The sequence below is a fragment of the Oryctolagus cuniculus genome, chromosome 8 (genome assembly GCF_964237555.1).
Source record: "Oryctolagus cuniculus chromosome 8, mOryCun1.1, whole genome shotgun sequence".
NCBI lineage: Eukaryota > Metazoa > Chordata > Mammalia > Lagomorpha > Leporidae > Oryctolagus > Oryctolagus cuniculus.
This window is the reverse complement of record NC_091439.1, coordinates 62,023,780-62,051,289: the sequence shown is the minus strand read 5'-3', so window position 1 is coordinate 62,051,289 and position 27,510 is coordinate 62,023,780. Positions and strand designations below refer to the sequence as shown.

Genomic DNA, 27,510 nt, shown 5'->3' with positions numbered 1-27,510 from the left:
AGTGGAGTAGCCGGGACTTTTTGAACTGGTACCCACATGGGATGCCGTCACTGTAAGTGGCAGCTTTACCCGCTACGCCATAGTGTCAGCCCCAAAGGAACTATTTCTAAGCTTTCTTGACTGATAGAGATTATAGTTACGAGTTTTTTTTTTTTTTTTTTTATATGACAGGATTCCTTTGGTTTTGGTTACTTATCAACAGCAAGCTCAAAAATGCAGCCACCTTCTGTTGGCATAACCTGGGCTAATCCATGTATCAAGACCAAAAAAAGGAAAAAGCCTGAGAAAAGAATATACATTTATCTGCTTATATACATTTGGTTCTTTTGGCTGAGTAGAAAATCCCAAGAAACACATAAAATTAAAACAGTACAAAAGTTTACATTCTACTGTGACCCATAGGGAATTTCTCAAAATATTAATTTCAGCATTCCCTCATGTTGCCTCTGAACAGATAAAAATACTAAAGTAAGGGTGAAAATACAGGCAAACACCACCAACAAACAACTGAAGATGAAATAAAAAATTTGCAGTAGTATTAAACTGTGTATAAGATGTGTATACTGTATACTGAAAAACCATAATATATCACTGAGAGAACAGATAAATTACAGAAAAAGATACAATGGTGAATAAGCAAAAAATGTTCAAGCTCTTTAAGTCATTAGGGAAGCCCAATTACAACAAGTTACAGGCCCAGTGCTGTGGCATAGCAGGGAAAGCCACCGCCTGCAGTGCCAGCATCCCATATGGGCAGCGGTTCGAGTCCCGGATACTCCAATTTCGATTCAGTCTCTGCTGTGGCCTGGGAAAGCAGTGGAAGATGGCCCAAGTCCTTGAGCCTTTGCACCTGAAGAGATAAGAAATCTGGCGGATGCTCCTGGCTCTTAGCTTTGGACCACCACAGCTCCAGCCGTTGTGGCTAATTGGGGAGTGAACCAGTGGATGGAAGACCTCTCTCTCTGCCTCTCCTTCTCTTTCTGTGTAACTCTGACTTTCAAATAAATAAATAAATAAATCTTAAAAAAATAATAAAACAAGTTACATATTCATTAGAATGGACAAAATTAAAAGCACAAATACATATGAAGTGTTGGTAAGTAAAGATTAGAGTGGCCAGAATTACCTTAATTTGTTGAGGGGAATGTAAAATGGTAGAACTACTTTGGAAATCAGTTTAGCAAATTCTTATCGAGTTAAATATATACTTCTGTATGTCCCAGCAATCTATTTAGATATTTATGTTAGAAAAATAAAAAATAGGGGCCGGTGCTGTGGCACAGCAGGTTAACACACTGGCCTGAAACGCCAGCATCCCATAAGGGTGCCGGTTCTAGTCCCGCTGCGCCTCTTCTGATCCAGCCCTCTGCTATGGCCTGGGATAGCAGAGGAGGATGGCCCAAGTCCTTGGGCCCCTGCACCCACATGGGAGACCCAGAGAAAGCTCCTGGCTTCGGATCGGCGCAGCTCTGGCTGTTGTGGCCATCTGGGGAGTGAACCAACGGATGGAAGATGTTTCTCTCTGTCTCTACCTCTTTCTGTAACTCTTTCAAATAAATAAAATAAATCTTAAAAAAGAAGAAAAAGAAAAAATAAGGGCCTGACAATATGGCATAGCAGGTAAAGCTATTGCCTGTGATACTGGCATCCCAAATGGGCACTGGTTCAAGTCCTAGCTGCTTCACTTCTGATCCAGCTCCCTGCTAATGTGCCTGGGAAAGCAGTAGAAGATGGCCCAAGTGCTTGGGCGCCTGCCCCACTATGTGAGACCCAGATGAAGCTTCCGGCTTCTGGCTTTAGCCTGGCCCTGCCCTGGCAGGTTGGCTATTTGGAGAGTGAAACAGTGGGTGGAAGATCTCTGTCTCTTCCTCTCTGCTCTCTCCCCGCCCCCTGCTCTGTAATTTTGCCTTTCAAATGAACAAAATAAATCTTAAAAAAAAAGAGAAAAATGCTTTAAGAATGCTTATAATAGTTTTACTCAAAATGGTCAAATATTGGAAATAATCCACATTTCCATCAACAGTAGCTGATATATTCATATAATGCAATATTACTCTGTGAAAAAAGGAATGTAAGAAGTCAGACATAAGAGACTATACACTGAATGATTCTACCATGTAAAATTCTGGGGGAGACAGTTACCTGAGGTGAAAACATACCAGCACAGAAAAAACTTGGTGCACAGTGGGGAGTGATCAAGAGTGGTTGGTAGGGGCACAAGGGAACTTGTTTTGGGATGGAGCTGAGAGTGTCTAGGTAGAGACATTTGTCAAAAGTCACCAGGTTGTATGTTTTTAACCAGATACACCTATTTCCTGTAAATTATTACCAAAAAGCAGTAAGTATATAAGAAAATAACAAAATGAATTGTGAAGCATATAGTCCTAAATCCTACCATTTCAATATTTTCCTTTAGGTCGGTCTTCAACTGTTCCTTTTCTGCTGTAATATTCTCTAACCTTTGTTGGAGTTCCTTTTTCTCCTGTATTAAGGAAAGTATCTTCCTCTGTTGCTCACTTGCTTCATCGTCCTTAACATCTGCAATCAATGCTTTGGTTTTTTGGGCATCCAAATTTTGGTTTTTATCTATGTCAACCATCTAAAATATAAAGAAGTATTTCTCAAGTACTGAATGACAGTAACTATAATAATAAACACAGCCAACATTTACATGCACATTATACACATGGTGCTATTCCCATATCTTAACATATTTAATCTTCAATATAACACCATGTGGTAGGTGTTATTATCCCATTTGAGTAACCAGGAAACTGAACTTCTGAGAAGTCGAGTCACTTGCTCAAGGTCACTCAGAGAAAGGTACAGCCAGGTTTTGAACCCTATCTTGCAGCATAGAATCTGTACTCCTGTGCCTGCTCAGCTATAAATGTGAACAATTATCTCAATATGTGACTTCAGTTATGTTCATTATTTCAAACCAATTACATAATGAAAAAAGATATTTGTCTTTCCTTTCTACATATTTTCTGTCTCATACTAGTAGTATTATGGTATTTTACTACTAAAGAAGGAACAAGCAACCTTGAACACTATATTTCTCCCTGCAAAAAGCTTGAAAGCATTCCCTACCTTTCATTCCTAGAAAATCTTTATTATCAGAGGCAGTTGTACTCACAAAAAGCTGGAATTTTATAATATGCACAGGATAAAACAATTTTGATAAAAACCTCTTTCACATTATAATAGTATAATCGATCTTTTCTTAATTTAATTTTTATATATCACTTAAGTAAAGTATATTAGATGAATTAATTTATCCATTGGTAAGTCACCACTAAAGGTAATCTAATATACCAAATCATTTGTAAAAAAGAAGACAAAGGCTGACCTTACAATTACTGGTTCGTAATTAGGGTCCATAATAAACATATTCTGCTCTATATCAGCAATTTTTAAAAATTTTTTGTAATAGTAATCACATTAAAAAATAGAAAAATGAAGGGAAAAGTCATCTAATGTCACCAACTTTACACTATTGCTTCTGGAATTTTAGTATACTTCCTTACATAGTTTTCCCCCAAAGATTTTCCTTAAATACAGCTATTATAATTAATTTACACATATTCTTTTTAGCTTATCTTTTTCCATGCTGCTGGGTAATCTTCAAATCATAATTTTTAGTAGCTTTTGATTCTCTTAAGTGAACATGGATAAACACTTTACCTTATTATTTCTTATGGTTGGCAAAATGCTTCTGATAATGGTGAGCAGAGAAATTCATGAAAATTAAGGTGGGGAACATATAGTCTTTTGAAATCAGTTTGTCAGTTATTATAATTCAGAATTTTTCATGTTTATTCCTAAAAACAATAGTGTATGCAAACACAAAGCAGACCCGAGACAAGGTCTTTAGTGATGACATGCTTGATACATTTCAAATCTGAACTCAGCCTAGAAAGTCTTTCAATATTTCATACCATGGCTATGAGCAAAGTACAAAAATTATTAAATAAAGAAAATAATTTTTTATTATATGACTCAACTTACTAACCAAAAACTTATAAAGTCACTGGATTTCCAGAAGGAGACGTATCAAGCAAGACTGAAAGGGAGCACTCTAAGGGGATTCATGATAGACCTACTTTGCAGCCATTTGGTGCCCAGATGAACAGAGGCGACCCTGGGAATCTCCACCTAGACCCTTTTATCACCAGGAATGCATAATTCCTGTACGAACTTGATACCACAGGAACTAACTGGTTCCAGTGAGTATAACTCTCATTCTCCCTATCTTCTTCTTCTGTCCCTTTCTCATGGAGCTCCGTAATTACATTCTGAATTGACTAAAAGAATATATTGATTGTTGTATACTCCTTTCACAAATCTATCCAAAATTTTTTCCCATCATAAAAATGGAAGTTATAAATTTTCAAATGCCTTTGGCCCATCATTAATCCAAACTATAAATAAGGTAAGGACACAAGATATTGAGCACGTGAAAATGCTTTTATAGGAGACAAGGAATGAAGTACAGGGAGACATAGAGAGAAAGCTCCCTTTCCAAGGCAGGACTGGCCCCACAGAGATCTATTTATATCAGTTGGATCTTAATGAATTAATCTGAAATACGTGTTTTTTATTTAGTAAGTTATCCTGAAGATTTTTCTTTTTGTATAATATGTCTATCTTTAAAAATATGATTATACAAAAGTCAGGTGCACTTTTATACATCCACAATGAACAATCCAAAGATGAAAAAAATTGACAATAGCCCCAAAAAGAATAAAATACTAAAAGTAAACTTAACAAAGGAAATAAAAGACTTGTATACTAACTACAAATGCTGTGGAAAGAAATTAAAGAAGATACAAATGGAAAGACATCCCATGTTCATGGATTGAAAGACTTAATAATACTGTTAAGAAGCCAATACAACCCCAAACAATCTACAAACTGAAATCCCTACCAAAACCCAATGGTGTTTTTTGCAAAAGCAGAAAAATCTACCCTAACATTAATATGGAATGTCAGTGAATCCCTAACAATGGATCTCAAAACATTGCTGGAAAAGAACAAAGCTGAAGGGCTTATGCTTTCTGATTTTAAAATTTATTAGACAGCTACAATAATCAAAATAGTACGGTGCTAGCATAAAACAAAAATGGTCTACACATCAGGTCTTTTGATGGGTTTTGTCCTTGCCTTGTAACTGAATGTCAAGCTGTTAAGATTTTTACTTCCTAAAATTGTGCTTAAAAACCTCAGTATCACCAGCCCCTTGGGGTTTTTGCCTCTCTTGGAGCCCCTCTCCTGGTTACTCTGCTAGGAGGTCTCTGATTTACATAAATCTTGCTTTTAAATTAAGTAATAAAAAAAAAAAAGTCATAGAGACCAACGAACAGACCAGAAAGCCCAGAAATAAATATTCAAGTACATATATGGTCAAACAAGGGTGCCAAGCCCATTCAAGGGGGAAAAACCAGTCTTACCAATGGTATTGAAAAAATTGGATATACACATGCAAAATAATAAAGGTGAACCCCTCCCATACACTATATATAAAAATTAATTCAAAATGACTGAAGACCAAAACATAAAAGCTAAAACTATAAAATGTTTAGAAGAAAACATATGAAAAAGCTTCACGACAAAGATTTAGATATGATATCAGAGCATAGGCAACAAAAGTAAAAACAGTACATCAAAATTAAATTCTATCAAAAGACATAATGAACAGAGTGAGTCATATATTAATAAAGAATTCATATCCAGAATATATAAAGAGTTCCCATAACTCAACAACAAAAACCAAACAACTCATATTAAAAATGATTAAAAGACTTTAATAGGCGTTTCTGCAAAGAAAATTTACAAATGGCCAACAAGCATATTGAAAGATGCCCAGTATCACTAATAATCACGAATATGTAAATAAAAACAACAGTAAGATACTGCCTCACATCCATGAGGGTAGCTGCTATAAAGGCAGAAATAACCTGTTGGTGAGGTTGGGGAGAAACTGGATCTTTTGTACAGTTGAGGGGAATGTAAACGTGATATAGTCACTGTGGAAAACAAAATGGTGTTTCCTCAAAAAATTATAAATTGCATTATCATTTGATCTAACAATTCCATTCCTAGATATACTTCCAAAAATGAAAGCAGAATCTGAAAGAGATATTTATGTACCCATCTTCATAGCAGCATTATTGACAATAACCAAAATGTGGATGCACCCCAATGTCCATGAAGGTGGAATGGATAGGCAAAATGTGGCAGAGGTTGAGTGTCCTCTATCTTAGATGGTTGGGACCACAAATGTTTTGATTTTAGAGTTCTAGGTTTTTGGATTAGGGATACCTGTACAACAATATGAATGAACTGAATACTGAACTACATACTTAAATATGGTTAAGGTGGTAAGTTTTATGGTATGTCTATTCTACCAAAAATTGCAAAAAAGAAAAAAAAAGACTGTATACTATTCTAAGATATATGTGTATACACACACACACACACACACATATACCCATACCCCAAAGATTATTTTACCAGTCTCCCAATGAAAAATGTTTTAAAATTCTAGCAGTTAATATTCTGGATTAAGAGATGAAGTACAATAAAAATGAAATATAAAATACCACTTTTCAAAGTATGAACTAGTGCCTTTTTTGCCCTTCCCTTTCCAAACAGATTGTAAGCATTTATTTTTGAAGTTATTTATTTCAAAGCTTGTAAAATCAATGTTAGTTAATAGTGTTGCAAATAACAAATAAAATTGAGATTACCTTTGCTTACTTAAGTGTTTGAGGTTAAACAGAAAGCTTTTATACAAGAAAATGAAAACTTTGAAAATATACAAGCTTTACCTTTTGCTGTAATTCATCTTCAGTTTCTCCCATGTTTTCCTCTACATGCAAATTCCTGGCTGTTTCCTCAGAAATTTTCATTTTTAATATGGTAATTGTTTCTTGGTATTGTTTCAGTGACTCAAGAGCATTCCGTAATTGTTCTTGTGTATCTATGTTCTTTGTTGGATACGCAGAAAACAATTTCCATTAAAATGTGAAATAATGACAATAATTTTGCAATTACTAGTTGATCACAAATAATAAATGATGGCTCCTGCAATGTTTTCAAAGCGGCTCCAATTTTCCAAAGTTTGATAACTCAGAAACCTTACCATATTTACTGTATCCTGAATATCACTTTTAAGTTGGTCCCTCTCTGTTTGAAGACTCTCTTGGAGTTGTCTTAGGTCATCTTTTTCTTGAGTCAATGTTCTTACTTCTTCTAAGGTTTGCTGAAGTTCCTCAGCAATGAGTGTTTTCTCCCTTTCTATAGTTTGCAGCCGCAAATCTCTAGTTTCTAATTGTTCCTTCAATTGTTCCATTTCTTTTAACTTTTCTTGGCCTTCAGTTGTTTTTTGGTTAAGTTCTTGGGTCTTGTGAGAAAGCTATAAAATAAAAGAAAAATAAACAAGTAAAAGCAAAACCAAACCCCAGAAGATTCACCCTAGTATGTGGGTATTTTTCTTTATAGGATTTTGTACCAACCTCAGTCTTCAAAGTATCTAAATTTAAACAAAATTTTTGTGCTTCTTTAGAGAGACTTCCCATTTCTTGATTCATTCTCTCATTTTCCTCTAGGACTGTATTATACTTCTGCTGAAATTCCAGATGAAGGGTCTTGAAATCTTGGAATTCTTGATTAGTGCTTTTATAATTCAACTGAATAGCTGCTAGGTCATCTTTAGTTTTTCCAATTTCTTCAAGTAAACCTTGAATTCTACTCTCCTTATCAACTACTTCAGATAACAATCTATCTTTTTCTGAAGTTATCACACAGATTTCTTCAGATTTATTATTTATCTAAGGAAAAGAAATAAAACAGCGTTTTTAGCCATGTATGACCTATTGACGCAATTTTCAGGGAAAAAACCTTTCTCTATATAAAAAAAGTCATTTGAATTAAGAATTGACTAAAAAAGGGCAGTATTGCTATTGTCATATTTTCCTAATTTAACCTTTCCAACTTTAGCTTGGATGCTGTTTCCTAATGTCTTTTGGTTCTAGTAAACTGCATGAGAAAAACAGTCAGTAGGAACACTTATGTCTTTGTTTTTCCCCTTTATCCTTCTAAAACGTTTTCTAACTTTGTTGTGTTGCAGGCATTTTAAGGTTTGTCTCAGAATCTGAGTTATTTTTTTCCCTAAAAGATTTCAGTGCAGTTCAGACTGCCAATAAACCTAATTCATGAATAATTTAACTAACACTTGCTTAAAATTCTTGCTGAAAAAAGTATTACTTAAATTGTTGTTTAAATAATTAATCCACATGCAGTTTATAAACAGTTCAAACACTGTGAAACATAAGGGCTGAAGGAGCTGAGAAAGAAGGCTAAAAAGGTGGCACAAGGGGAAGCGGGTCCTAATAGCCTGGTGGTTACAATCTCGTGCTTAGGAGGCAGACCTGTGTGGTTCAACTACTCTTTTTTTTTTTTTTTTTAAAGATTTATTTTATTTATTTGAAAGACAGAACTACAGAGAGAGGTAGAGACAGAGAGAGAGGTACGTCTTCCATCTGCTGGTTCACTCCCCAGATGGCCACAATAGGCCAGGAGCCAGCTTCTTCCCGGTCTCCCATGTGATGCTGGGGCCCATGGACTTGGGCCATCTTCTACTGCTATCCCAGGCCACAGCAGAGAGCTGGATCGGAAGAGGAGTAGCTGGGACTAGAACTGGTGCCCAGATGGGATGCCGGCACTTCAGGCCAGGGCGTTAACCCACTGTGCCACAGCGCCAGCCCCTCAACTACTCTTAAAGAGTTTGATAACTGTTTGTTAGGGCTAAACACAGCAACCATATTATATTTTGTTTTAGGACTGTATGGCTCTACATGGATTATGGTACTAAGGTTACTGTTAAATATACTTTGAAAATACAGCCTTTTTTTCATTCAGTAGGCCAAGAACAAATTAGATGAACTATATTCACTTTTACTGGTAATAAATTCAGGTGAATGTTTACAATCCATGCCTGCTACTGAAAAATATACTATTACAGAGCATTTCAGATGTAACTGCAAAGGTTTTATTTCTAGAAATTTTTTTTTTAAGATTTTATTTTATTCATTGAGAAGTAAAGTTACAGATGCAGAAAGGAAGAGACAAAGGTCTTCTATCTGCTGCCACTCCTGAATAGGCCGCAAGGGCTGGAACTGACCAATCTGAAGCCAGGAGCTGGAAGCTTCTTCCAGGTCTCCTACGCAGGTGCAGGGTCTAAGAATTTGGGCCACCTTTTACTTCTTTTCTAGGCACATTAGCAGGGAGCTGGTTGGAAGAGGAGCAGCTGGGACACACACTGGCATCCATATGGGATGCTGGAGCCACATGCAGAGGCTTCATTTACCAATCCACAGTGCCAGCCCCAAAGGTTTTAATTTCAAAACAAGGGTTAATCACTTAAAACTGTGCTTACCTCTTTTCTCAGCATTTCTATCTCAGGGAGTAATGATTTCAATTCTGAGAGTGAATTAACTTCTTTCCGCAAAGCTTTATTTTCTTCAACTTCTTTATTCACTTCTTTCTGCAGATCGGTAATCCTTTTTTCCAATTCAAAATTACAAAGCAAATCTAGGAAGTTTTGGTAAAGTCAGAGCCAATGTTGGAAAGTGGGTAATCTAATTTTTAATAATTCTGGAATTACCATTTCCAAAAATCTGTTCTACTTTACTTGAAAATATTTTTAAACTCTGATGATTTGAAGCACATGGTAATCTATGTGAAAACTGACATGAAATGATATTAAAGCTTAATAATAGGTTATTAAAAACCACAGCATAATGGAATATTAATCATTAGACTATAGTTATCAGTAGGTACGTTTCTAGAGGAAGTCAGATTTGCAAAGAGCTATCTGAAATTATAAAATACCTTTTGGAACTTTGCCATCTATTAGAGAGGTCAGTTTTGTTATTTCATTAAAAGCAGATTGTAATTCTTTCTCCAGGTCAACCTGCATTTTCTTTTTTGCTTCCAATTGGCTTTGCAATAACTGAACATCACTTTTCATTTGCTTGCATGTACTAGCAAGTTCTTTCTGTTGGGAGAAACATTGCATATTCACAAAAATGCACTAATCATTACAACTGCATTCTCACAAATATAAAAATGACTTACCATTTTCTCTTTCAGCTCCAGATTCTCACTTCTGAGAAAGGCTGATTCCCTCTTGGCATCTAGGGCTACAGTTTCAGCATCAAACAGAGTCTGTTTCATTTGCTTTAAGTCTTCAGTGTTTTCCTAGAGATGGTAATAGATTCAGTGAAATTTAATTTTTATAAATTTGGAAAATACTTTAGAGAACATGTACACAGATGCTATTCGTAGGTAATCAAAAAAGGTTAAAGTACTCTAATTACCAAGTAAATGAAAAGAAATATATTTCATGAAGAAATAATTAAAACAAATTCTAGCCATATTTTTCCAAGTAGTATAGAAGTACTAGAATTTAAGAATCATCTTTCTGGGCCGGCGCCGCGGCTCACTAGGCTAATCCTCCGCCTGCGGCACCGGCACTCTGGGTTCTAGTCCCGGTTGGGGCACCGGTTCTGTCCCAGTTGCTCCTCTTCCAGTCCAGCTCTCTGCTGTGGCCCAGGAAGGCAGTGGAGGATGGCCCAAGTTGCCCAAGTGCTTGGGCCCTGCACCCGCATGGGAGACCAGGAGGAAGCACCTGGCTCCTGGCTTCGGATTGGCGCAGTGCACTGGCAGTGGCGGCCATTTGGGGGGTGAACCAATGGAAGGAAGACCTTTCTCTGTCTCTCTCTCTCTCACTGTCTAACTCTGCCTGTCCAAAAAAAAAAAAAAAAAAAAAAAAATCCTCTTTCTGATTAATAAAAGGTTAACAAAATTGTAATTTAGCTAAGTTGAAGTTCCCTTTGTATTTTCATTTTGAGTTACTCTCTGAAACACTTGGCAGATGAGTAGTTAAGAATTAAATTTCAGGACATTAAAACACAAATTAAAAAAAAGAAAATCCAGTAAAAAATAGAGAAAAGGTATGAATAGGCAACTCTGAGAAGGAAAAAGGTAAACAACAAATACACAAAAGATTGACAAGCTCAATTTTAGAGGGAAGTGGCATTCAAACATGATTTCAGCTTATGTGAATTCAACTTTATGTCTATGTCAAAAAAATTAAAATATGAATAAGTGAATAAGGAAAAATAACCAAACAATTCTTAAAGAATGGGTAATTCCTGCATTCTACAAACAGACATTCCAGGAATGTATGAAAATGTATTCCCTTTCAGGGCCTCAGATTAGTGTAATGGTTTTGTCACAAATGAAGGCAACAGAGGAGTACCAACAGGAGGTAAAATACTTAAAAAACTCAAATGAGGGGACTGGTGCTGTGGAGTAGAAGGTTAGGCCGCCACCTGTAGGGCAGTGCCATGGTCCCATATGGGTGCTGGTTCCAGTCCTGGCTGCTCTACTTCCAATCCAGCTCCCTACTAATGCTTGGGAAAACACAGAATATGGTCCAGGTGCTTGGACCCCTGCACCTATGTGGAAGACCCAGATGAAGCTTCTCATTCCTGGCTTCAGTCTGGCCCAGCTGTAGCCATTGTAGCCATTTGGGGAGTGAACCAGTGGATGGGTCACTCTCCTTTTCTCTCTCTGTATCTTTGCCTTTCAAGTGGTTATCTTAAAAAAAAAAGCTTAAAAAATCTCAAATGAAAACCAAAGGACAGAAATCAATTGAAATGACTGCCTTTTTTAAAAAGAGAGGTGTTTGTGAAAACAAGAACCGAACTGAAAATTTACTAAAGTAATCAGGAAGAGTGAAAGCAAACTGAAAAGAGATGAGCAATCCTACCATACAATTCGATTTTTTTATAATTATTATCTTCATTGTTGTAACCTTTATTGCTAATGATATTTATGATATTTTAAGAGATCCAGTGAGAAGTTTTGTTTATTTAGCTAGTTTTTCCACATTTATTTTCTTTATTTGAAAGGCAGAGTACGCAGAGAGAGAACAAGAGAGAGAAAGAGAGACAGAGGGAGATATCTTCCATTCACTGGTTTACTCCCCAAATGGCTGCCAACAGCTGGGGCTAGGTCAGGCCACAGCCAGGAGCCCAGAACTCCATTAAGGTCTCTCGTATGGGTTCAGGTGCCCAAGAATTTGGGCTGTCCTCCACTGCTTTCCCAGGCATATTAGCAGGGAGCTGGATCAGATGTGCAGCAGCAGGGACTGGAACTGGTGCTCACATGGGATGTGGGCACTGCAGGCAACAGCTTAACCCACTGTGCCACGATCAGCCCTGAGATTTTTTTTTTTTTTTTAAGATTTACTTATTTATTTGAAAGGCAGAGTTTACAGAAAGAGAGAGAGAGAGAGAGATAGAGAGAGAGAGATCTTTCATAGATTGGTTCACTCCCCAAATGGCTGCAATGGCCAGAGCTGGGCCAGTTGCAAAGCCAGGAGCCATTAGTGTCCTTTGGCCTCTCACATGGATGCAGGGGCCCAAGCACTTACAACACCTTCTGCTGCTTTCCCAGGCACATTAGCAGGGCATTGGGTATGCAATGGAGCAGCCAGGACTCAAACCACCACCCACAAGGGTAGTGGCTTTACCTGCTATGCCACAGCACTGGCTCCGATTCATTGTTTTTTAATGCTAAGATCTCACACCAACTAAAATTATCGAAAGCCATATATTTTTGGAAGCAATACTCACTAAATTGTTAAAATAGTTACTTAAATTATAACATTTATTAATGTCTATCAATGAAATGGAATTCACGTAGTCAGGTTTAACTATATCTGGTATATATTTTATGCTTCCAGTTATGTATCAAGTCCAGTGTAAGTGTTCATCTTAAGATCCTGTCTATACAATTCTACATGAACTTATATAAAACAACTAAAAAGAATTCAAAATTCAAAATTTTTTGAATTACTGATTCTTAATGGAAGTTTGTTCCTAGCTTTACGTTCAAAGAATGATATGGTCAACTCCATTAATTTTTTTTATCTGTAAAATGGAAATGATACTAATAGTCTCTTTTTCATGTGGTTGATGGTTAAATATGTAAACTGGTTACAACAATGCCTAGTATCAAGTAGGCTCAATATAAGCATTTGCTATGATGATCATATGATGCTACACTATCAATGCCAATATGATGAAACAAAATAAACTTGATTTTTACCGATGAGTACGACAAGTCCATGTTTGTAATATTTTTTGATTTCTGAGAGTCTATGTATTCCTGTAGCTTCTTAATCTGGTCTTCTTTTTCTCTAAGCAGCTCTACTTTTGCGCTCAGTTCATTCTAAAAGAATCAAATGAGAGTGAAACACAACTTAGTGTTTGATTTGAATACATAGGGATTTAAAGAGAGGATTTTTATACAATAATTTAAATTGACACTAAAAGTTGAAATTATTGATATTTAAGAAATATAATACCTTTATTTTCTGAAATCATGTTCAATTACATGGTATATGCTTTAGTAGTTCTAGTTACTTATCAATAGAAATAACACATGATTGCTCACCTCAAGATCTTGATTATATACTTCTGCATGCTTAACTAAATTCTTTAAGTTGGAAATTTCATGAATTAGTTGCATCTGTAAGAGCATGTGAACAGGCAACAGAGCAAACCAATAGTTAATAAAGCAAAAAAAAAAAAAAAAAAAAAAGAAAAAGGGTAGCATTTTTTCACTGCTGCAGCATCACCCAACATAGAAGGACCAAGAGATTAACTGTTCAAGCTAATGCAACAGAGCACCTCATTATTTAAAAATGCAAGAAACACTAACCCAAACAAAATCAAAAGCCCACAAAACCTACAAAATAGAAAAAGTCTTTCAGCATTACCCAAATAACAGTTATGTCAACTGTTAATAAAGCTACAATAACATCAAAAGCAAATTAGTATACCAATACCAATTAGTAGTGAAGTGATAATCAAACTTGTAAAGAATTAGATTTTTTTTTTGGGTAAGTATAGCAATGCATTCATCCTTGTACATATTTTTTCCTTCTGATAAATTATTCATTTAGCTCTATGTTGACATATTTTTTAAAAAAGTTATGAGTTGGAATCTGGGTTTGGATAGTGTTCACATAGTATCTTTTCAATAAAGCTACAGAAGTATGGGATTATCAACTATTCTCTTGCTGAGTCTTACAGGAGATACCGAAAAGATGATGCTATGGCTTTACTGTTCAACTGTCTAAAAGTATAAAGGCTCAACTATGTTTATTAAGATTTCTTTTCTGGGACTGGTGCTGTGGCGTAGCAGGTAAAGCTGCCACCTGTAGTGCCGGCATCCTGTATGGGTGCTGTTTCGAGACCCGGCTGCTCTACCTCTGATCTAGCACTCTGCTGTGGCCAGGGAAAGCAGTAGAAGATGACCCAAGTCTTTGGACCCCTGCACCTGTGTGGGAGACCTGGAAGACGCTCCTGACTCCTGGCTTAGGATCAGTGCAGTTCAGGCCTTTGCAGCCAACTGGGGAGCAAACCAGCAGATGGAAGCTCACTCTCTCTCTGCCTGTCCTTCTCTCTCTGTAACTCTGACTTTCAAATAAATAAATCTTAATGACAAAAAAGATTTCCTTTCTATCAAAATACCTTTCTATCAAATATTTAGGTATCAGAGAGTTTTGTGTTCAAAACAAGTAAACTACAAGTTACCAAAATAAACACCTACCCTTAGAATTACTTAAGTCTTAATCAGACAAGGATTTAAAATGTAAAAGCAAGGTGCAACAGAGTGCAAAAGATTTAAGAAAATCATATCTTGCTTAAATATTTTCTGGATGCTTAATTCAGTGATTACTAGTTTTAGATTTCAGACTAATGCTAGTGCTGATTTATTTTCCTGTTTTAGGTCAGCACTGTCCAACAGAAATATAAGGTGAGCTACAAATGTAATTTACAATTTTCCAGTAGTAGAAAAACACACAAAAAATAGGTAGAATTAACTTTAATAATATATCTTTTTTTTAAAGATTTATTTTATTTGAAAGTCAGAGTTACACAGAGAAAGAAGGAGAGGCAGAGAGAGAAAGAGGACCTCCATCCGCTGGTTCACTCTCCAGATGGCCACAACAACCAAAGCTGTGCTGATCCAAAGCCAGGAGTCAGGAGCTTCTTCCTGGTCTCCCACGTTTGTGCAGGAGCCCAAGGACTTGGGCCATCTTTTACTGCTTTCCCAGGCCATAGCAGAGAGCTGGATCGGAAGTGGAGCAGCCGGGACTTGATGCAGCACCCATATGGGATGCCGGCACTGCAGGCGGCAGCTTTACCTGCTACGCCACAGCACCAGCCCCAATGATATATCTTAACTTACTATATCCAAAATATTATTTCTCCAAGTTATCAATATAAAAAAAGAATATTTTTAATTCAATAAAACCACTCAAGTCATTTCAGACTGGCCTCATTTGAAGTGCTCAACTGCCAATGGTTGGTGGCTACCTTATTATACACTATACATTAGATATCTTTATTGGTTGTAATGTAAATTTTTCCATCTTTTATCCTTTACTGCTTTCCTAATTCTAACTTTTATGTAAAAAAAAAAAAAAACAAAAAAACACATTCACCTATAAGGAAGAATCAAAAAAATCAGTTGTAACTTTTGAAAATATTCAGCAAATAACCATTTAGAAAGAAAAAATTTCCCACTTCTCAACTGAAATAGCACTTCATGTTAATCCTTTGGTATAGAAAAAAGCTTAAGCTCCCAATCAGGTATTATTTAAGACATGGAGCACAAAAAAGTATGTGAAAAAGGAAAAAGTACTTAAACATACAGTCTAAGCTAATTTTTGATAAATGAAAAGACTAGAGATTTCAACTATAATTTTCAGCAGGCGAGATGAAGTATTTACTCTCATATGACAAAAATCTTCAAATTGTAAAAATGACAAAATTAAATAAATCAAGTCAAAATAGCTGTATGGATAAGACTTCTTTTGTTCCTTGAGCATAATGATACATGATCTTCCTAGTTTTCCCTCTAAAATTTACTACTTTACACATCATCCCAACTTTGGTGATTTTTCACAAAACCTTTGGGAAAACCGTGGAAATGATCATATGTCCTAAGGCCAAAATTTGCCTTTTACTTTCTTTTGGCTAAACTCTTCTCCAAAATGTAGGTTTTGGAACACATTTGACTCCATGTACATAGACTGATTAACATGGAATGGATAATGCAAATCTGTTTTTCAACAGGGCATTTTATTCCATAACATTTTAAGCTTCCTCATAGAACTATAATTGTGTTCAATTAAAAATGAATGGAAGAGAAGTATTTTCCCAGTCTTCTATGGTTAAAATGGAAGAAATTGGTACGTGAAGCACAAGTGATACATTTTGTGAATTTATTGCAAGGAGACTAACTAAATTCAATGAATTTCAATTTTTATTATTAACTAAATAAACTATTTGTGTAAGAAAAAAATCAGAAAAATTATTACAATATTTGTACCCAAAGTTAGTTTTACTATTATTATTTTAAGAAATATAAAAATTAAATGAAATTTTGGAGGCAGAAGGGACCCTTGGTGGGTACCTGGTCTCTACCTGAAGAGATTCAATAACTTGTTCAATGTCTTACCAGTAATTCATGCCAGGCTTGGATCGATAGTGGTCTTATAAAGGGAAAAACTGGGATTAAATTTAGGTAGTTTGGCTCAAGAGACCATGTTCTTACTCAGGACACTAGACCACCTTCTCAATAAAACCCAGTTCTATTATTTGAAGGCCATTATTTTTTTTTCATGGCGTTTTGTACTATTGATATGCAAATTTCAAACCGGGTCAAATGAAGCCTTTAGAGAAATTATAGACTTTTATCTCTCTGGACATATCCCTATAAAATATTGTAATAACTTTAATTTGTGGATGGAATGGAAATAACTGTCATAGAATTCATTTTTCTTTTAAAACAGAAAAGACAATGAGAAACTAAGCAATACTGAGGAAAAAGGACCATGTCTCAGCAGCCTAGGCAGACAGCAATCTGAAAGGCTGTTGCAAATTAACTCAGATCTTAATTACGTCAAACATTTGTTTCTTATTCCTAGAAGAATGAATCACTTCACAAGCATGATAATGGCTACAGATTATTGTTCTAGAAAAATGCTTATGCATTCAAAAATTCTATGAAACATTCTCAGTATCTGCAGAATCTAGATGAAAGAAATTCTGCACTATGAAGTCTCTCAAACCATTCTGACAATCTCTGAGTCTCTATAGTCTTAGGGTGTGATGGTTTCTAGACTATGTTCTCTTAACATGTAGTGTAACATTATATGCTTAGAAAATGTAAGTGATTTGTTTTATTTCTAAAAATTTCATTGAAATTATATTTAGTATGTTCATAATAACTCTCTTATGTGGAGAAAGAAAAACAAAATATGCAAAAGTAGCTTCTCTAGCTACTTTAAGAATGTCCTATTTAGGAACATAATTTCCAAATAAAAAAAGAAACCCATCAACATGTAGCATTCATACATAATACATAATACAGTTAGCTAATTATTAAAATTCATATTGGTCTCAGTAGGAAATGGCTATGTTTTGGGTAGCATTTATGGTATACTCAATAAAATTCAATGTTGACAATATGTGAACTACAAAAAAGCTATTTCTTAAAAACAAATTCATCTACGGGCAGATCATTAAACCCTTACACAGATAGTCTTAATTCCCTTTTCTCATGCATAATAAGCAAGCGAAACAAATACAACGACATTTAAAACAATATAAATGAATTAAGTATTTCTTAAATCTTCTAAATCATGTGTATATATGAAAAAATGATTTAATCCTCAGTATCTCAATCTTATAAATATCCTTAAGAGAACGTTACTGCTTTTAAAAGTGTTTTTAGCTTAGTTTCATATTTCCATTTCTCTTACCTCTTGATCTTTTTCAGTTTTTCTTTCTAGAGCTTCAAATTCATCCAAATCATTCTTTTCTTTTAATTTCACTGTCAATTCTTCATTTTCTCTTCTTAGTTGTTCATAATCTAACACTAGGTTATCATATTTAGCACGAAGTGAGTTTAAATCACTTTCTAAGTTTTCCTATTATAAACAAAAATATTTTTTAGTCAGAAGGAACTCAAATTACATAATTTTTGTCACTTTAACTAAAAACTTACATAGGGTTATATAGTAAAATGTTGAATTATTTGCTGGCTTAGACCATTTTCTTTTTCAATATCTTTCTAACAGTCTACATTTTAGCAACTTGCTAACTTGGAATAGTATTTTTGAAAGGAGTATTATTAAAAAAAATCATATAAGTAAATCAAAAGTCTGCCCTATATGGCGAGTTCAACTGGGGAAATAGAGTGAATATTCGGAGCCTATCTGACCACAAATTCTTAAGCTGCTCAATAATAAAGCTAATCATTTAATTCCCCATGTGATGGCTTTGAATTAGGGAAGGTAAACATTGTTTATTTAACTCTAAAATTCTAATGGTGGCAATTCTTACGTTCAACAAGGCCTGTTTCTACTTTCTATATCTTTATGAGTAGAGACAAACTATCGATTTAAAAAATTTTTACTAGGGCTTAAAAACAAAACTGACTTCTACAGTGTATTTTAGGGACACAAAAGCACTTTGGCTGTAACATTTTATAGGCATTAATTAATAGTGTCTATCATTGATGAATGGATAAAGAAAATGTGGTACATGTATACCATAGAATACCATTCAAACATCAAAAGGATGAATTCTTGTCATTGCAACACAGCAAAGGACCTCACAATCTCATTCCTTTGTGGAATCTAAAAAGTTGATTTCACAGAAGGTATGAGTAGAATGGTAGTTACCAGAGATCTGGGAGAGTAGTTGGGGAGGAAAAAGTGGGGAAGGGTTGATTAATGGGTACCGAGTCAAACTTTGGTAGGAATAAGAAGTTATGGTGTTTGGTTGCATGGTAGGGTGACTATAGATAATGATCATGTTCTGTACACTTCTCTGTCTTTAAAACAAACAAAAACTAGAGGAAAGGATTTTGAGAGTGTTCACCAAAAAAGAATTTTCAGTGTTTCAGGAGACACATATATTTACTCTGATTGGACATTATACAGTGTATAGAAACATCATGATATTCCATAAATCAGTACAATTTTTACATGCCAGTTTAAAATAAAAAACAAAAGTAAAAATACTTCAAACTAAGAAACAATAATAATAATTACCAGGAAACTCTATAACAGCATTCCAAAAGTAAAATGAATTTTATTTAATAAATACATGCATACAACTTTATGTCTTTGAAAATGAGCAACCTTTAAAATAAATATAGAATCAAACTCATTGAAATATTCTATATGGTATTCCTTAAAGTATTTCTTAAAGTTTTGCTAAGACCATATACAGTTGGCCTTGTGTATCTGTGAGTTCCACATCTACTGAATTCAGCCATCTGCAGAATGAAAATGTCATTAGGCCTATGATAGTTGCATCCATACTGAACATGTACAGTCTCTTTTTTAACAGTTTTTTCCTTGTAATGATCCTCTAAAATATATAGTATAATAGCTATTTACTAGCATTTACATTGTGTTAGATATTATAACTAATCTAAAGATGATTTAAAATATATGGAAAGAAATGCACAGGTTATATGCAAATACTACACCATTTTATAGACAGAATTTCAGCAGCTGTGGAATTTGGTATCTGTGGGTAGTCCTAGAAAATAGCCCCCAGAGGTATCAAGGGATGACTGAACAACACATTCACCTCTAGTTTTCAGTTTTATCTAGGAAAATTACCCCTTGCTGATGTATCATCCTTCTACTATATACCTGAGAATTTTGACACTTTAAAATCAGTTTTTTGCCTTCATAGGATGTCCTAAGTCAAAGCAGAAACTTTAAAAACCTCATAGATACTAAGATTTGCTGGTAAAGAGCTGGAGGCAAAGGTTTGCTATTAGCACACGCCTGCCTTTTGTCAAGTTTTTATCCTCCTTGTAGATGTTTCATGGTGATCAACTACAAGTAAAGAGTGAACGAACCAGAAATGAAACCCTTTCTGAAAGTAACTCAGAACCAGCAATATGCTACAGCAACAATAATACCCAATAACAAAATAATTTTCAAAAGAGGAATATACATTGAGTTACCTGATTTAGTATCTTCGTTGCTGAGTTCCACTCCATCTCAGTCAATGTATCAAGGGTGTTGCTGAAGATATCAGATTCTAAACAGAGTGCTATAATCAGGGGGAAAAGAAATTTTTGCAAAAATACATTATAAAATTTCTGAAAAGTCCAAATAAAGATTACTAAAAAAATTCTGGCCAGAGGTAATAAGAAGCTCAAATTAGCTAGTATGTGCTCAGACTATGAATGTCAAAAACACAATAACAGCAGATGTGATGATTTATATTATTGCAGATATTAAGATCGCTGGCTAGAATTTGTGAAAAAATATAGGATTCTTTTTTTTTTTTTTTGACAGGCAGAGTGGACAGTGAGAGAGAGAGGCAGAGAGAAAGGTCTTCCTTTGCCGTTGGTTCACCCTCCAAAGGCCGCCTTGGCCGGCGCGCTGCGGCCAGCGCACCGCGCTGATCCGAAGGCAGGAGCCAGGTGCTTCTCCTGGTCTCCCATGGGGTGCAGGGCCCAAGTACTCGGGCCATCCTCCACTGCACGCCCGGGCCACAGCAGAGAGCTGGCCTGGAAGAGGGGCAACTGGGACAGAATCCGGCGCCCCGACCAGGACTAGAACCCGGTGTGCTGGCGCCGCAAGGCGGAGGATTAGCCTAGTGAGCCGCGGTGCCGGCCGAAAAAATATAGGATTCTTAATGCAATGTAGGTAAAGAGTACAAACTTCGAATATGAGATATTATCAGTGCAAATAGATTTTAAGATACCACCAAAAAATACATTATGATACTGTAGATATAATTTTGAAACAGATTTCTATATAAATGCCATCCTTTTAGGATTAGCAAAGTTGAAGGCAGATATGACATGAATATTGTACTAATTTAATTGGATAATGATTAGATGCGTTTAATGTATTTCAACTACAGTGCACCACTGTTAAACAGATTTGCAATAGATAACAGGAGTGTTTATTTTCTTAAAATGACTATACTTTTATCAAAATCTCCATCGTAATTATATAAAAAATACATATTTAATTTAAATATGTATTTTATTTTAACTGTTATTAGTTTGTCTCTATAATGAAAAGTAGTCCCACTTGAAAAAAACACTTACATTCATCAATTTCTCCTAATGCAGGCATGGCTGTCTTATTTGTTTTTGTTGTTACATTTTTTGGCAAATTGAATTCATTTACGTAGTTTGAGTCCTTCATTTTGTTAATTTTGCCAAAGCACCAAGTAACTCTTCTCTTTCTTTTAGCCTAAAGAAAAATGAAGTCAAAATTATCTCTTATAGTTCTGGACTACAATAAAAGAAGGGAACTCTAGTTTCTGTCTTGAAAAACCATTCACTAGGTAGAATTCTTATTAAGACAAATTTAATACCTTACCAGTCTACAGATATTCTGAGATAAGAAAATAGGGGCCAATGTTGTGACCTAGTGGGTGAAGCCACTGCCTACCGTGCCAGCATCCTATATGGGCACTGGTTTGAATCCTGGCTGCTCTGTTCCAATCCAACTCCCTGCTAATGTGCCTGGGAAGGCAGTGGAGGACGGCCCAAGTGCTTGGGCCCCTGCACCCACGTGGGAGACCCGGGAGGAAGAAGCTCCTGGCTCCTGGCTCCCAGCTCCAGCCATTGTGGCCATTTGGGGAGTGAACCAGTGGCTGGAAGATCTGTCTTTCTCTCTAACTCTGCCTTTCAAATAAATAAATACATAAACCTTAAAAATAAGATACAATGGAGGGGTCAGTGCTGTGGTGTAGCTGGTAAAGCCACCTCTACAGTGCCCGCATCCCATATGGGCACCGGTTCGAGTCCTGGCTGCTCCACTTCCCATCCAGCTCTCTGCTATGACCTGGGATAGCAGTAGAAGATGGCCCAAGTACTTGGGCCTCTGCATCTGCGTGGGAGACCCGGAGGACACTTCTGGCTCCTGACTTTGGATCAGCACAGCTCTGGCCGTTGTGGCCAATTGGGGAGTGAACCAGTGGATGTAAGACTCTCTCTCTGCCTTTCCTTCTCTCTCTGTGTAACTCTAAATTTCAAATAAAAAAAATATAAATTTTTCAAATCAGTCTTTAACACCAAAATAAATTTGTAAAGCTACATTTAAATTTCATGTAAAAATTATTTTTATTTACTTCAAAGGCAGAGATAGCAACAGGCAGAGAGGTCTTCTACCTGCTGGTTCACTCCCCAAATGCCTGCAACAGCAAGGGCTGGGCCAGGCTGAAGACAGGAGTGCAGAATCCAATCCAGGTCTCTCATGTGGGTGGCAGGGGCCCAAGTACTTCATCCAGCATTTTGTCTCCTATGGTTTGCATTACCAGGAAGCTGGAATCTGGAGTGGTGTTGGGATTTGAACCCAGACACTCTGATATGGGCCACCCCAAGTTTCATTTTCTAAATTTTCTAGCTAATCTGAGACTAATTTAAAAGGGATTTTTGTCTCACAATGCTTAAATCTGGTGTTACACAGAAAGAACAGCTGCTGTTGCCATCGTCAATGACCCAAAGCTATACCTTTGGGTACCCAGCTGTAACTGAGAAGGTAGAGATGGGGCTAATATCAAGGTAGCCCATTTGATTTTCCTTCAGTAAATGAACTTTTTCATAGAGTCCTTCATAATGTCAATTCTCTTCCAAATCGCTTGACAAAGCAAATGCCTCTACCAATGCTCCCAATCTTGTACCTTCCTTTTACTTGAGACCTTGCTCCTTCAGATACCTGTTCACCTGTCATCTCTACTGGCTCCCTCCTCCTAGCTTCACAAATACTCAAGCTTCTCTGTTTCCTTGTACTATCTTTTTAAAGAAAATATTTATCTTTTATTTATTTATTTGAAAGGCAGAGAGACAGAGACAGCCAAAGAGAGAGAACTCAGATCTGCTGGTCTACTCCCCACTGAAGCCTGGAACTGGGAACTCAATCTAGGTTTCCTGTGGGGGTGGCAGGAGTCCAATTAGCAGGGTGTGTATTAGCAGGAAGCTTGAGTCAGGAGCCAGAGCTGTGAGTTGAACTCAGGTACACTGATGTGGTGGATGGCTGTCTTAACTGCTGGGCCAGACACCTGTTCCCACTCTTGACTCCTTATCTGGCTCCCGCTACTCTTTTCATTTTGATCCTACCACTCACTCATTCTTCATAGCTTGAGAGAGCCCTCTGTCTCTTGTTTCTTTTAAGATTTATGTATTTATTTGAAAGGCAGAGTTTCAGAGAGGCAGAGGCAGAGGCAGAGAGAGATCTTCCATCTGCTGGTTCACTCCCTGAATGGCGGGAATGGTTGGAGCTGCGCTCATGCGAAGCCAGGAGTTATTTCTGGGTCTTCCATGTGGGAACAGTGGCCCAGGCACTCGGGCCACATTCTATTGCTTTTCCAGGCCATAGTAGAGAGCTGGATGGGAAGTAGAGCATCCAGGTCTCGAACTGGCAGTCATATGGGATATTGGCACTGCAGGTGGTGGCTTTTATCTGCTCCGCTACAGCGCTGGCCCCTCTTGTTTCTTAGTTCTTATTTTTTATCTGGCTAGTTGTCCTTTCCACTCAGGTTACTGCTTTCTCTTTTTCTGTCTGCCTCTTAAGTGTTTGTGTCTTTCCAGGTTTCACAGTCAATATTTGTCTTCTTTTGATATTTTTATTTTATTTTAAAGATTTATTTATTTGGGGCTGGCACCACGGCTCAATAGGCCAATCGTCTGCCTGCAGCGCCGGCACACTGGGTTCTAGTCCTGGTCGGGGCGCCGGATTCTGTCCCGGTTGCCCCTCTTCCAGGCCAGCTCTCTGCTGTGGCCCGGGAGTGCAGTGGAGGATGGCCCAAGTCCTTGGGCCCTGCATCTGCATGGGAGACCAGGAGGAAGCACCTGGCTCCTGGCTTTGGATCAGCGCGGTGTGCCGGCTGCAGCAGCCATTGGAGGGTGAACCAAAGGTAAAGGAAGACCTTTCTCTCTCTCTCTCTCTCTCACTGTCCACTCTGCCTGTCAAGAAAAAAAAAAAAAAGGATTTATTTGAAAGCCAGGGTTACAGAGAGGAGAAACAGAGAGAGACAGCTTTTTTGCTGGTGCTGGTTCACTCCCCAAATGGCCACAACAGCTGGTCTAGACCAAGCTGATGCCAGGAGCCAGAAGCTTCTTCTGGGTCTCCCATGTAGGTACATGGGCCCAAGGACTAGAGTCATCTTCCACTGCTTTTAGGTGCGTTAGCAGAGAGCTGGATGGGAAGTGGAGCAGCTGGGACTTGAACCAGCAACCAAATGGGATACTGGCACTGCAGAAGGTGGTCTCTTTTGTTGAACCACAGCACTTGGTGCTTTTTTCTTTTTATTTACTTGGGGACTGGCACTGTGGTGTAGCAGGTAAAGCTGCTGCCTACAGTGTTGGCATTCCATATTGGGCGCTGGTTCGAGTCCTAGCTGCTCCACTTCTGATGCAGCTCTCTGCTATGGCCTAGGAAAGCAACAGAAGATGGCCCAAGTCCTTAGGCCCCTGCACCCGCGTGGAAGATCTGGAAGAAGCTCCTGGCTCCAGTTTCTGGATTGGCGCAGCTCCAGCCGTTGCAGCCATCTGGGGATTGAACCAGTGGATGAAGACCTCTCTCTCTCTCTCTCTCTCTGTAACTCTGCCTTTCAAATAAACAAATCTTTAAAAAAAAATTATTTATTTGAAGGGCAGAGTGACTGAGAGAGAGGGAAATACAGAGAAAGAGTTCCTCCATCTACTGATTCATTCCTAAAATGGCTGCAACAGCCAGGGCTGGGCCTCACTGAAGCCAGGGCCAGGAACCATATTTGCACCTCCCACAAGAATGGCAGGGGCAGAGGCATTTGGGCTGAAGCACTTGAGCCATCCTCTACTGCTTTTCCTGGCACATTGGCAAGCAGCTGGAGTGGAAGTAAAGCAGCTGAGACTGGAATTGGTGCTCTGTTACAGAATGTTGGTGTTGCAGGTGACAGTTTACCCTGCTATGTCAAAATGCTGGTCTCAGTCAATACTCTTTTAGTTCCTTTCCTATTTCCAAGGATCATCTGATTGTATTTAATCCTTTTGGCATACTTTGAGTTGGGATCTGCTACTATATTCTTTTTATAGTTGACTTGGGTACTCAGCCAATTTGGAGAAGTTGTGTCAGCCTGAATGGCCAACTGGTGACAGGGCCCATGTCTATGACTTCACTAGCCCATCCATGTAACCACTCCACTACAATGCCTCTCAAGATGACTTGTTTTCCCCAGAATAGACTGCATGCCTTTATGCCTTACTACATGCTGCCTGTTTGCTCGAAATGGCCAGGCCTCTCCACAACCTACACTGCAAAATCTCAGTTGTATATAACTCCTTAAATCCAGTGACTTTCAGCTTAAGTCCTTTTGCTCCCTAAGCCACAGCTAGATCTTGTCATTATTTGAAACTCAAACCTAGACCTCTTGGTCTTGCTACAGCTGCTATCCTTTCACCTCATTTACATGAATGGTTCTATCACAGCTATTTTGCTTAACAGAGACCTGTATTTCCTTGTCATACCACTTGCCAATTCCCTCCTGGTTCTCACTCCATCATCTCAGATTTCATTGATCAGCACCTTCAATCATTTTTGATATCAAAATCGTCAAATTATTCAACTTATTCTGTCTCTCAAACCTATACCCACAATGTACACGCAGATAAATATACCACTTTTTAAGCCCTTATCAGTCTCCTGACCATATATATGCAGAGCGATACAGGCAGAAAAGTGGCTCCCAGCATTAATCAGGTCCTTAATGCTGCCCAGCAGAACCCTTCTCTTGTCAGCTTTCTTTTCCATTTCCTAAGAAAGCTAGACTATGTCAAACCCTTGGTATCTCTTGGTAACTTGTGACCCCACTACCACCTGCCACACAGTAGAAAAGCTAAACCCATTTCACAAGTGAAATATAATCCTAAACTTAAATTTTTAAGATTCTAATCCTTTGGGCCATTTTAAGCCACATGACAGTTTTCACCTTTATCATATAACTCAAATTGCTTTTGCCATTGAGCTCCTTATTTCTAAACATAAAGTATCTTTGTCTATCTTTATCTTATTTAACTTCTTGGCAGAATGTGAAACCACTGACCACTACTTCCCTGGAATATACTCTTCCTTCAGCTACCACATTCACCTGGTTTCCTGAACTCTGGAGCTGAACCCAGGCTCCTTTATTGTCGCTCCCCCTCTTCGTGGAGGAACGACACTAAGCCCTGCCTAGGCTTCATATCCGAGTCACGGCACCATTATGTCGCTCCCCCTCTTCGTGGAGGAGCAACACAGGACCCTGCGCTGTTCTTTTGTCTGCTCGGCCCTCCCCGGGTTTGCTGCTGGTTCTTCCCGGGTTGGCTACTATCCCTTCCACCTCCGTGGAAGGGCAGTTCCCCCTGGCCGCATTCCCCACTTCCGCAGGGGAGCGGCACACCGCCGGCCGGCTCTCTGGGGGCTGCACGGGTTCCCTTAGATGTTCCCCATAGATGTTCCCGGTGCATGTCGTCTCTCCCCTCCTTTATAGTCCTCCTCCGCCAATCCCAACTCGGCTGAGTACGCTGCTCTCCAATCAGGAGCAAGTCCTACAGTTAATTGGTTGAACTGGAGGCAGCTGTGCGGAAGCTGTTTACTTCTCTCCCAGCGCCATATTGTGGGAGAGCAGATGCATAGAATAAGTCCTAATTCGAGTAACTTAGTCTAGTCAGGATTGCTCCCCACAGAGGGAGAGCAGATGCATAGAATAAGTCTTAATTCCAGTAACAGTATAGTCCGAGTTGCTCCCCACAGATCCCCCTTTCTTTTTATTTTTTGGCGTTGATACGCGCCTGTCTTCGGTGTCCCGCGGCACACACTCTGCTCTGCTTGCTAGAGTTGCCACAGGTTCTTACAAGTCCTATCAATCAGGCAAACCGAATCCGGGTCCTCTCTTCGCCATGTTGTGAGGAGGTTTTTAGGCGCTGATGCGTGCCTGTGTTCGGTGCCCTGCAGCGCATGCTCTGCTCTGCCTGCAGGGGCTTACAAGCCCTATCAGGCAAACCAAATCCAAGCCTTCTCATTGCCATATTGTGGGGGAGACTTATTAGTGTTGGTTCGTGCCTATCTTCGGTGACCTGCAGCTCATACTCTGGTCGAGCTGCTTGCTGGCGCTTACCGCCTTAATTAGGCAGACCGAATCCAAGCTTTCTCATTGTTGTATTGTGGGGAAGCCTTACTGATGTTAATTCGTGCCTGTCTTCGGTGACCTGCGGCGCATAAGCTGCTAGCCGCCCAGGTGCTCATCGCCTCACTTAATCAGGCAGACCGAATCCAAGCTCTCACATTGCAGTGTTGTAGGGAGGCCTTTCTATTTCTCTATTTCTCTATCTCCGGGCATTCCTATT

At 38.0% G+C, this 27,510-nt stretch overlaps 1 protein-coding gene across 3 annotated transcripts in view; it reads right to left on the bottom strand.

Annotated features, from left to right (window-relative positions):
- CENPE (centromere protein E) overlaps positions 1-27,510 on the bottom strand; it is an 82,058-nt gene that overhangs the window by 36,946 nt on the left and 17,602 nt on the right. For 2 of the 3 annotated variants that reach the window (XM_051820142.2, XM_051820144.2), the window contains exons 14-25: positions 21,247-21,394; positions 20,146-20,234; positions 17,918-18,085; positions 13,534-13,608; positions 13,186-13,308; positions 10,144-10,266; positions 9,898-10,063; positions 9,443-9,597; positions 7,521-7,835; positions 7,148-7,420; positions 6,834-6,992; positions 2,396-2,599 (exon numbers count right to left, since the gene is read on the bottom strand). In XM_051820142.2, coding sequence (XP_051676102.2) covers positions 2,396-2,599; positions 6,834-6,992; positions 7,148-7,420; positions 7,521-7,835; positions 9,443-9,597; positions 9,898-10,063; positions 10,144-10,266; positions 13,186-13,308; positions 13,534-13,608; positions 17,918-18,085; positions 20,146-20,234; positions 21,247-21,394 — 1,998 coding nt within the window. The remainder of the gene's footprint in view (positions 1-2,395; positions 2,600-6,833; positions 6,993-7,147; positions 7,421-7,520; positions 7,836-9,442; positions 9,598-9,897; positions 10,064-10,143; positions 10,267-13,185; positions 13,309-13,533; positions 13,609-17,917; positions 18,086-20,145; positions 20,235-21,246; positions 21,395-27,510) is intronic. The other variant, XM_051820143.2, reaches the window with a different exon arrangement.